General features: G+C 41.3%; 1 protein-coding gene across 2 annotated transcripts in view; it reads left to right on the top strand.

Annotated features, from left to right (window-relative positions):
• Window positions 1-12,401, top strand: part of nfyc (nuclear transcription factor Y, gamma) — a 97,722-nt gene that overhangs the window by 69,409 nt on the left and 15,912 nt on the right. For both annotated transcript variants that reach the window (XM_072247308.1, XM_072247309.1), the window contains exon 8: window positions 5,148-5,300. In XM_072247308.1, coding sequence (XP_072103409.1) covers window positions 5,148-5,300 — 153 coding nt within the window. The remainder of the gene's footprint in view (window positions 1-5,147; window positions 5,301-12,401) is intronic.

Below are 12,401 nucleotides of genomic sequence, written 5' to 3'. Positions count from 1 at the left end.
CAAAGACCTTACTTTTTGGAAACATGTCCTCTGGTCTGATGAAACAAAAATTGAACTGTTTGGCCATAATGACCATCGTTATGTTTGGAGGAAAAAGGGTGAGGCTTGCAAGCCGAAGAACACCATCCCAACCGTGAAGCATGGGGGTGGCAGCATCATGTTGTGGGGATGCTTTGCTGCAGGAGGGACTGGTGCACTTCACAAAATAGATGGCATCATGAGGAAGGAAAATTATGTGGATATATTGAAGCAACATCTCAAGACATTAGCCAGGAAGTTAAAGGTCAATCGCAAATGGGTCTTCCAAATGGACAATGACTCCAAGCATACCTCCAAAGTTGTGGCAAAATTGCTTAAGGACAACAAAATCAAGGTATCACAAAGCCCTGACCTCAATCCGATAGAAAATTTGTGGACAGAACTGAAAAAGCATGTGCGAGCAAGGAGGCCTACAAACCTGACTCAGTTACACCAGTTCTGTCTGGAGGAATGGAACAAAATTCCAGTAACTTACTGTGAGAAGCTTGTGGAAGGCTACCCAAAACATTTGACCCAAGCTAAACAATTCAAAGGCAATGCTACCAAATACTAACAAAGTGTATGTAAACTTTTGACCCACTGGGAATGTGATGAAGGAAATGAAAGCTGAAATAAATGATTCTCTCTACTATTATTCTGACATTTCACATTCTTAAAACAAAGTAGTGATCCTAACTAACCTAAGACAGGGAATGTTTTCTAGGATTAAATGTCAGGAATTGTGAAAAACTGAGTTTAAATGTATTTGGCTTAGGTGGATGTATATTTCTGACTTCAACTATACACGTAAATTATTCTTGTATTTTACAGGTACAGTACCTTATTTATACTAGGATTTGGGTTCAGACATGTTCATTACAGTGATGCCTCTAAAACCCAAAATGTTTCTTTTTAAATTACACACAACATGCTGAAAGAACTCACCAATTTGGGCAATATCTACAGAGGGAAATATGCAGTTTTTGGAGTATTGTGGCTGAGGCTGTCTACAAGAAGGGTCAGAGCCGTCTCTATTTCCTGAGGAGACTGAGGTCCTTTAACATCTGCCGGGCGATGCTGAGGATGTTCTACGAGTCTTTGGTGGCCAGTGCTATCATGTTTGCTGTTGTGTGCTGGGGCAGCAGGCTGAGGGTAGCAGACACCAACAGAATCAACAAACTCATTCGTAAGGCCAGTGATGTTGTGGGGATGGAACTGGACTCTCTGACAGTGGTGTCTGAAAAGAGGGTGCTGTCCAAGTTGCATGCCATCTTGGTCAATGTCTCCCATCCACTACATAATGTACTGGGTGGGCACAGGAGTACATTCAGCCAGAGACTTATTCCTCAGAGATGTAGCACAGAGCATCATAGGAAGTCATTCCTGCCTGTGGCCATCAAACTTTACAACTCCTCCCTTGGAGGGTCAGACACCCTGAGCCGATAGGCTGGTCCTGGACTTATTTAATAATTTACTGGCGTAATTTACATATTACTATTTAACTATTTATGGTTTTATTACTATTTATTATTTATGGTGCAACTGTAACGAAAACCAGTTTCCCCCGGGATTAATAAAGTATGACTATGACTATTAACAGCCACCAACTGATAACCACTTTGACAAGCAGACATTCCTACTCTTCCAAACAGGCTGAAGTGTGGACTGTTCACTCTTTTCTGTAGACTTTGCTGACCTGCGGAGTTCCTCCAGCATTTTGTGTGTGTTGCCATACATATAGGCATTGACATACAGTCCAGTCAAAAGTAGTTTTTGGTGAATCAGCACTTCTGGAAATGCATTATTAAATTTCAAATCTAATTTGCAAAAACATTAAAATTCAATTTGAGTTCAGTTAACTAACAAAGGTGTAGAATTTTAGAATGAGTGGATGACAGAAGCTAGCAAATGAATGAGAATCCTGCAGTATGTTTGATATAGTTAAGTAGTTTTCCTTTTTTATTTGAGCACTACAGCACAGAATCAGGCCCTTTGTTCATGGCAGAATAGTAGTTTGGCTAGTCCATCAACCTGCACCTGAACCATAGACCTCCATACCTCTTCCATCCATGTACTTATCCAAACTTCTCTTAAATATTGACATTGAACCGCACCCACCACTTCGGCTGGCAGCGCATACTACACTCTTACCACCTTCCTAAGTGAAGTTCTCCCTCATGTTCCCCTTAGGTATTTCACCTTTCACCCTTAACTAATGTCCTAGTTCCACTCTCACCGAACCTCAGTGGAAAAAGCCTGCTTGCATTTATCCTATCTATATGCTTCATAAATTTGTATACTTCTCTATCAAATCTCCCCTCATTCTTCTACACTCCAGGGAATAAAGTCCTATCCAATTCAATTTTTGTCTATAACTCAGGTCCTCAAGCCTCTGCAACATACCTGTAAATATTCTCTGTACTCTTTCAATCTTATTAATATCTTTCCTGTAGGTAGATGACCAGAATTGCACACAATACTCTAAGTTGGAGGTTGGTCGTGTCTAGACTGAACTCCTGCCTCAGCAAGGACCTTTAACCCACTGCAATTTGCCTATTGCCATAGGTCTATGGCAGATGCAATGGCTCTTCACACGGCCTTAGACCACCTGGACAATACAGTCACCTATGTCAGGATGCTGTTTATCGACTATAGCTTAGCATTTAACACCATCGTTCCCACAATCCTGATTGATAAGTTACAGAACCTGGGCCTCTGTACCTCCCTCTGCAATTGAATCCTCGACTTCCTAACCGGAAGACCATAGTCTGTGCGGAATGGTGAGAACATATCCTCCTCGCTGATGATTAATACCGGTGCACCTCAGGGGAATGTAAGGCATGAAAATGCCCGACACAGGCCTCTCATGGTCTGAGTTGACGTCCCCCCCCACCCCCCAGGGGTGTGTGCTTAGCGCACTGCTCTACTCTCTATACCCATGACTGTGTGGCTGAGCATAGCTCAAATACTGTCTATAAATTTGCTAATGATACAGCCATTCTTGGTAGAATCTCAAATAGAGATCAGAGGGTGTAGAGGAGTGAGATGTACCAACTAGTGGAGTGGTGTCACAACAACAACCTTGCACTCAGCTTCAGTAAGACGAATGAGCTGATCATGGACTTCAGGAAGGGTAAGACAAAGGAACAAATACCAATCCTCAGAGGGATCAGAAGTGGAGAGAGTGAGTAGTTTCAAGTTCCTGGGTGTCAAGAACTATGATTCAGCTATAAAGAAGGCAAGACAGTGACTATACTTTATTTGGAGTTTGAAGAGATTTGGTATGTCAGCAAAAAAACTCAATGACTTCTATAGATGTACCATGGAGAGCATTCTGACAGGCTGCATCACTGTCTGGAATGGGGTGGGGGGTGGTGTGGCTACTGCACAGGACCAAAGTAAGCTGCAGAAGATTGTAAGTTTAGTTGGCTCCATCTGGGGTGCTAGCCTACAAAGTACCCTGGACATCTTCAAGGAGCGGTGTCTCAGAAAGGCAGTGTCCATTATTAAGGACCCCCCAGCACCCAGGGCATGCCCTTTTCTCACTGTTACCATCAGATAGGAGGTACAGAAGCCCGAAGGTGCACACTCAGCGATTCGAGAACAGCTTCTTCCCCTCTGCCATCCAATTCCTAAATGGACGTTGAACCTGTGAACACTACCTCACTTTTTTTAATATATATTATTTCTGTTTTTGCATGGTTTTTTATATCTATTCAATATGCATATACTGGAATTAATTTACTTATTATTTTTTCTGTTCTGTATTATGTATTGCATTGAACTGCTGCTGCTAAGTTAACAAATTTCACGATGCATGCCGGTGATAATAAACCTGGTTCTGATTAGACCCCACAATGCTTTATACAACTGCAACATAACTTCCGAAGCTTCTAATTGCATTTAAAACATAATATGCTGAAAATACTCAACAGGTCAGGCAGCACCCACAGGAAGGGGAAGTGGAGTTAACTTTTTGATGAGAATCTCTCTCAAACAATGCTGGCTGATCTAAGTATTTCCTGCACTTCCCATGTTGAGACCAAGCGCGGCATTGTTGCATAGCAGTTAGTGTAATGCGTAATGCTTTATAGTACCAGCTGTAAGTCAAGGTTCAATTCCCGGCTTTCAGTAAGGAATTTGTATGTTCTCGCCATGAGCAAGTAAGCTTCTTCCAAATGCTGTAGTTTCCTCCCACCTTGCAATGAAGTATGGGTTAGGATTAGTAAGTTGTGGCATGTTCTGTTGATGCCAGAAGCATGGCAACACTTGCAAGCTGCCCCAGCTTATCACAAACAACGTATTTCACTGTACCTTTTGATATTTTGATAAAGCTAATCTTTAATCTTTAGGAGTAAGTCACCTCGGAGTTGTCCATTTGTCTCCTGTTCCATTGGCTCTTTGACGTCATTCCATCATCTGTAGATCTGTACCTACATAACTTCCCTCAAACTGTGATGTAACAATAACCACAATCTATTTTTATGATTTTTATTAGGTGATTAACTATTAACCATTACAGCATGGACAATTTTCTGCTTTAGCACTCCCCTGTAACCAGCTTGATCCCTGGTTTGATATCTTATCCAAAAGACAGCATTTCCAAAAGCATCATACTCTGTTGGGGACTACACTGGAATATCAGCCTTGATTTTTGTGTAAAGTCCTTTGTAGTGCGGCTTAAATCTATAGTTTTCTGCCTTCAGTTTCCAAGAACTGAACCACTGCAGATACAGAACCGGAGTTGTCATGATGCCTGTGTTTACATATGGTGTCTGGAATGGAGAAATAGACTAGGTTCACTGTAGCAATACCTGGACCATACTTGAAGGTGATTCTGCATCATTCGCAGCAAATGCACACCTACAGAATCTTTGGGCAAATAAGTGTTGTCTGTCCTTTTAATCGGTGAAGAAATTGAAATATCCTTTAAGGGTTTTGGCCCAAAATGTCTGTTTATTCCTCTCCTTAGATGCTGCCTGACCTGCTGAGTTCCTCAAATATCTTGAATGTGTTGCTTTGGATTTCCAGTATCTGCAGAATCTATTGTCTTATTTAAAACTACCCACTGAAACATTCTTTTCAAAACCATGTACAATGTGAGTAATTTCTTATCTGCCTTGTTACAGAGTGCCCCAGTGACGATGCAGGTTGGAGATGGACAACAGGTGCAGCTTGTTCCAGCACAAAACCAAACACAGCAGGCTCAGAGCAACTCTGGGCAAACCATGCAGGTCATGCAGCAGATCATCACCAACACTGGCGAGATCCAACAGATACCAGTAAGCACAGTTTTCTGGAACCACCGGTAAAGCTATAAAATAGTGATTCTTGGAAACAATTGCTTTCCCCAAATGTTAACAACTGGCAGGATGATTTGCATTTGGCTTGTATGTGTGGATGAAGGTGGATAAGATGTTGCTTAGTGCCATGGATTGATGAAATACCAAATTGGACACAACCTGAAACTATTAAGTTACTTCCCATGTTATTGGAGAAGATGGAACATAGAGTGGTTTATTTTTGTGCTTTCTCTTTACATGTGTCCACTCCTGAACATGCATGCATAGTAGATGTGCACATGCAGACATACGTGTATAGACACCTTTTATTACCATTCTGAGGTTTTTAACATTGAATTTCCTCGTAAATAAACATTTTTGGGAATGTATAAAAGATGGTAGTAAAACAAGAATATATAAAAGATGATATTACAATCCAAAATGGGGAACTATTATATTTCATCGAAGTAGAAATATCATTGATGTAATGTTTACAGTGATAAATACTTTTTAAGGAGCTGTTGCAGTGCAGCCAATTTGTGAAATGCAGAGTTTCTCCAACAGCAGTGTATTAGTGACCAGATAATCTGAGAGAAGTTTTGGTGAGGATGCAAGGGATAGTTCCCAGGTATTCTCTGAAATAACCTCTTGGGATCTTTTATACCCTCATGGAGGAGGTGACCAGGTTTCAGTTTAATCTCTCATGTCTACCAGTATGGCACTCGCTAGCTGCAGTGGAGTGCCAAGCTAGATTTCTGTGCTAGTCTCAAGTGAAATTTGAGCCCACAAACCTTTTGCTTTTTGAGGGTCTGCTAATAACTAAGTAGCAGGTGGAACAAAATATTAGATCAATGAGATGAAAGAACAAGGAATATGACTCTTTAGAAAAATGAATGTGGAGGAATTGGCACGGCTCATTAATAAAAGGGCAGGATCAGTACGGTTGTGAGAAATGATTTTGAGTCAAAAGTGAAGATGTAGAATCGGTTAAGCAAACCAGTAAGTTTGCTTTGTAGAACCAAGTCTATAGCCCAGAATGTAAATCAAAAAATGGGGTCTTCTGAGAATGATGCCACAATAATCGTAATTTTAATCCTTCCATAGATTGGAGAAACCAAACAGGCAAGTGTGGTTTTGAAGATTAGTTCGTGGTGTATTTGGTACAGATTCTTGGAGCAATACTTTGTGAAACTAATTGAAGAACACGCTATTTTAAAATCTGGTTATGTTCAATAAAACAGGACAGATTAGTAATTTTAAAACCGCAAACACGAGGAAATCTGCAGATCCTGGAAATTCAAGCAACACACAAAATGCTGGTGAACGCAGCAGGCCAGGCGGCATCTATAGGAAGAGGTACAGTCGACGTTTCGGGCCAAGACCCTTCGTCGGGACTAACTGAAAGAAGAGATTTGAGAGGCGGAGGGGGAGATCCGAAATGATAGGAGAAGACAGGAGGGGGAGGGATGGAGCCAGGAGCTGGAAAGTTGGTTGGCAAAACGGATACAAGGCTGGAGAAGGGAGAGGATCATGGGACAGGAGGCCTAGGGATAAAGAAAGGGGGAGGGCAGCACCAGAGGAAGATGGAGAGCAGGCAAGGAGTTGTTGTGAGAGCGATGGGGGGGGGGGGGGGGAAATAATACATAAATAAAGGATAGGGTAAGAAAGGGAGGAGGAGTTTTAATGGAAGTTAGAGAAATCATTGTTCCTGCCATCAGGTTGGAGGCTACCCAGACGGAATATAAGGTTCTGTTCCTCCAACCTGAGTGTGGCTTCATCTTGACAGTAGAGGAGGCCATGGATTGACATATCAGAATGAGAATGGGACGTGGAATTAAGATGTGTGGCCACTGGGAGATTCTGCTTTCTCTGGCTGGCCTGCTTGCGGTCCACCAGCATTTTGTGTGTGTTGCACAGATTACTAATCTCTTAATAAAGGATCCTGGAGAAGTAGTGATCATCACGTGAGAGAATTCTGTTTTGATTCAGCAATGAAAAAACTTGGACAAAAGAAAACGATAACAAAGGAGAAAAATGTGATCAAGAAATATAAAAGTAGTTAATGGAAGCTTCTGCAAGAATGCAAAAAGAGAAGTAGCGAAACTAAGCGTTCATCCCTGCAATGATACTAAAGAATTAGTAAAGAGAGATTAGTAAAAAGAGACAAGTACTTTGTCTTCCATTACAAGAAAAAATCTGGATGCAGAGGGAGAGAGGAACTGAAAACAATTGTTAGTACTAGAGGTAAAGCTGATGGAGCTGGTTTGATAGGCTGCATGCATGGGTTTTAACAGAAGTGGCTGCAGAGAACGTGAAGAGTTCTGGGTTTCCAAAGCTCCCCAGATAAAGGTTGCAGCAGCTTGAAAACTTAAAGTGTGATATTTCCTGTCAAAAGAGGAGGCAAAAAAGCAAAATACACTGCAGTCTCACACGCAAAATACTAGAGAAACTCAGCAGGTCAGGCAGCATCTTTGGAAGGAAATGAACAGTTGACATTTTGGGCCAAGATCTTTCATCAAGACTGGAAAGGAAGTGGGCAGAGGCCAGACGAAAAGGGTGGAAGTGGGGGCACAAGTTGAGTGATAAGCGAGTCGAAGTGAGCAGGAGAAGGCAGGAAGGTGGGGGCGAAGAGAGAATCTGGATGGTAACAGGTGGAATAGGCAAAGGCTCTGCTAGGAGTGGACAGCAAGCCATGGAATGAAGGGAAAGGTCGGGAATCAGAGGGAAGATTGCATGGGTGATGGGCAAATCGTGATTATAGGGGAGATTAAGGTAGTTACAAGGTGTTCACGAGTCAGCAAAGGGAAATCGCCTGCTGGTCCTGTAACTTGATAACTACTGTATGTAATCAGAATCCTGGACCACAATTTAAAGGTTTGAACACAGAACCGTACAGCACAAGAGCAGTCTCTTCAGTCCTCAATGTTAGCACTGAACCTGATGCCTGAAATTAAACTACATCTCTTCTGTCTTTATATGATAAATATCCCTCCCCCACTCCCTGCAAACCCGTGTGTCTGTCTATAACACCATAAGATACAGGAGCAGAATTATGCCATTTGGCCTATTGAGTCTGCTTCGTGATTCAATCATGATGATTTATTGGCCCTCTCAATCCCTGTAACTTTTGATGCCCTGACTAATCAAGAATCTAGCAACCTCTGCTTTAAGTATGCCCAATGGCTTGGCCTCCAGTCATCTGTGGCATTTAATACTGCAGACAGATCACCCAATGGCTAAAGAAATTCCTCCTCATCTCTGTTCCTTGTATGCTGAGGGTGTGCCCTCTGGTGTTGGACTCCCCCACTATTGGAAACAACATCTCCACGCTCTGGGCCGTTCAATGTTCATAGCTTCAGTGAGATCTCCCCTCATGCTTCTAAACTCCAATAAATACAGGCTCAAAGCCATCATATGTTCCTCATGTTAACCCTTTCATACCTCTTAAATGCTACTATTGTATCTGCTTTCACCACTTGCCTGTTGCCTGCTCCAGGCGCTTGCCTGTTCTTATATATAAAAAAAACTGCCACACACTTTAAACTTTCCACCTTCACCTTAAAAGTATGTCATCTGCTATTTGGCATATCTATCCTGGGAAAACATCTATGCCCCTCATAATTTTATAAACTTCTATCAGGTCTTCCCTCAGCCCCTGACACTTCAAAGAAAGCACCCCTAGTTTATCCAAATTTTCATTATAGCTCCTACCCTCTAATCCAGGCAGCAATCCTGTAAACCCCTTCTGTAATCTTTCCAAAGCTTCCATATTCTTCCTGTAATGGGGCAACCAATGTTGCACACAATACTTCAAGTGTGGCCTAACCAAAGTTAATTGCAACTTTTACGGAGATATGGACCTGTATCCTAAGACTGCCCGTATATCAATGCTGTTAAGGATTCTGCAGTCTCACTACGTTACCCTTGCATTTGACTTCCTATGTGCAACACCTCACACTTGCCCAGATTAACTTTCTATCTGCCATTTCTCTGCCCAGGTCTGTAATTGTTCTATAATCTCCTGTATCCTTTGACAACCTTTTTCTCTGTCCACAGCTCCCCAACTCTGTATACAGTCCAACTGAAATATATGTGTATATTACAAACAAGAGGTCCCAGTATAACATCGCTGGCCATGGATCTTCAGGCAGAGCAATATTCTTCTACCCTTGCCTACTGGAAGCCAATTCTGAATTCAAATTACCAAGTTAATATGGGTCCCATGCAGCTAATATTCTGGATCACCCTTCCTAGAAGGACTTTGTCAAATGTCTTACGAAAGTCTATGTAGGCAACATCTACACTACTCCTCACTCTCATCAATCACCTTTGTCACTTCCTCAAAAAGCTCAGTCAAATCTGTAAGACATGACCTACACTGCACAAATTAGGCCAAGTGTAAATCCTATTTCTAAGAATCCCCTCCACTAGCTCCCTACCATGATAAGGCTCACCATCTGATAATACCCTTGACTATCCCTGTTTCCTTTGTTAAACAATGGAACAACACTGGCTACTGTAAAGTCTTTGGGGACCTTGCCTGTTGCTGGTGATGATCTTAAAGATCTTTATCGAGACCCCAGCAATCTCCTCCCTTGCTCCTTTCTATAAGATGGGGTATATCCAATCAAGCCATGGGGAGCGACTTGTGTTAATGTTGTTTAAAGACCTAGTATCACCATCTTCTAAATACTTTAGCACTTTAGTGTGCTCTACACTATTCTCACTAACTTCCATGTCATTCTCCATGGAGAATGCCAGGGCAAAATACAATGGTCACTCTTCCACATCTTCTGATTCCAAGCACAAATTTCCCCCCTTCGTGTCTTTAATGAAAGTATAAAATGCAACATACAAAGTATTGGAGGAACCCAGCAAAGCTAGCGGCATCTATGAAGGCAACGGATAATCGGCAATTTGGTTCAAAATCCTTTATCGGGTCTCTGAAGCCTTGTAAAAGGTTTTTGTATCAATGAAGACACCTCATTTTCAACTTGAGAGTATAAACCAAATCTGCTTAATTCTTTCTCAGAGCAAATTTCATTCTAACAAACAATCCCATGAATCTTTGTTATACTCCCTCCTTTAAAATACGCTCAGTGGTCACTTTATTAGGTACACCTGTATATCTGCTCATTAATGTAAAAAGAAAACTTATCAGCCTATCATGTGTCAGCAACTTAACATATAAAAGCATGCAGAAATGGCCATGAGGTTTACTTGTTGTTCAAACTAAACATCAGAACAGGGAAGAAATGTGATCTAAGTGACTTTAACCAAGGAATGATTGTTGGTGCCAAATGGGGTGGTTTGAGTATCTATCAAACTGCTGATCTCTTGGGATTTTTATGCACAATACTCTCTTGAGTTTGCAAAAAATAAAATTCTAGATAGTGACAGTTCTGTGGGCAAAAATACTTTGTTAATGAGAGGGGTCAGAGGAGAATGGCCATACTGGTTCAAGCTGACTGGAAAGTGACAGTAACTCCAACATGAGCATCTCTGAACGCACTACACGTCAACCCTTGAAGTGGATGGGCTACCGCAGCTGAAGGCCGCATCGGGTTCCACGTCCGTACTTAATAAAGTGGCCATTGAGTGTATATTCTCTGAGAGAATACACCAGTGCATAGCATTTAAGGTACAGACTATAGGACCTGTATTAAATTCTCTCACAGTAAGCTACAATATTCCATTTGCTTCCAAATTGCTTATTGTGCCTGTGTTAACATTAATTTCTAGTGTGTCACGTACAAAAACATTTGAGATACTTATGAAAACCAATGCATTTCATACTACTAGTTGCCTGTTTCACCTACCACATTTTCAACCATTTTGTGCTCGAATCCCTTTCAATTAGAAGCAAGGTAGCCATGTGCCTTTTCAGTAACACATACAGTGGGATCTGGCTAATTGGGGCACATTGGGACCAGTACATTTTGGCCCAATTCAGAGGCTGCCTCAATAAGCCAAAGTTTCATGGAAATAGTTAAAAACTATAAAAAAGACAAACAAATGATGGATTTGAATGATTTTTTAAAAAATGCTAGCGATACTACTACAGTACTATAATACTGTATTAGTTCCTAACATTTAGTGGCGGGTATTCAGCCAGTGTACCCTGCTATGTTCTTTTGACTGTTAATAAGCAAAATCAGCACAGACACCTAGTGCAGATAATATATCTGCTATGCGATCCATTGCCTTCTTTCAACCTGATAGTGTTGCATGTTTTTTGTCCCGACTAGCAGCTGCCCTGTTTAACTGATGGCCCAATTAACCAGAATCCATTGTCTTTAAATTAACAAGCTCTCTTGGTACATAAAATTACTATTCTCATTTTATAAACAAAGATGCTTCTGTTCTTTCTGTAAAATCAATTGTATGGATTCCAAAATTGACCTCAGCAAATGAAATGCAGACAATTGTGGACACAGAGCACATCACGGAAACTAGCCACCTCTCTGTGCACTCTGTCTATACTTCTCGCAACCTCAGTTAAGCAGCCAGCATAATCAAAGAGCCCATCCATCCCAGGCATTCTCTCTTCCCTCGTCTATCGAGCAAAAGATACAAAAGCCTGATGGCATGTACCGCCAGGCTCAAGGATAGCTTCTACCACACTGTAAGTAGATGTATAAATAATTCCCTTGAACATTAAGTTGGACTCTTAACCTCACAATCTATCTAATTATGATAGATTGCACCTTGCGCTGCTCTTTCTCTATGCTGTTACATTTTGTTCTGCATTGTTTTACCTTGTTTATCGCATTGTGTAATGATTTTATCTGTATGGACAGTAAGCTTTTCATTGTATTTATGACAATAAAATTCCAATCCCTAATATTGATCAGTCTCCACATATTTGTCCATATATCAGTCCATATGTGGTTAGACAAAAAGACCTTCCCCTTGGTTCAAGCCTGCATATGTGAGCAAGGGACGACAGAGGTCAATGCCCATGGAATAGGATCCCAGCATAAGAATATTGTTCAGACAAGAAGTCTACCATGTATCTCAAAATACTTTTACATACAGTTCAAGTTACTGCAAGCACGCTGCTACCCTTAGTAGTGAAAAGTATGAGAATTGTGCATTTTT

Source organism: Mobula birostris, chromosome 30, assembly GCF_030028105.1.
Source record: "Mobula birostris isolate sMobBir1 chromosome 30, sMobBir1.hap1, whole genome shotgun sequence".
NCBI classification, from domain to species: Eukaryota; Metazoa; Chordata; class Chondrichthyes; order Myliobatiformes; family Myliobatidae; genus Mobula; species Mobula birostris.
Note: the sequence above shows the minus strand (reverse complement) of the source record. Positions and strands in the feature narration are given on the sequence as shown.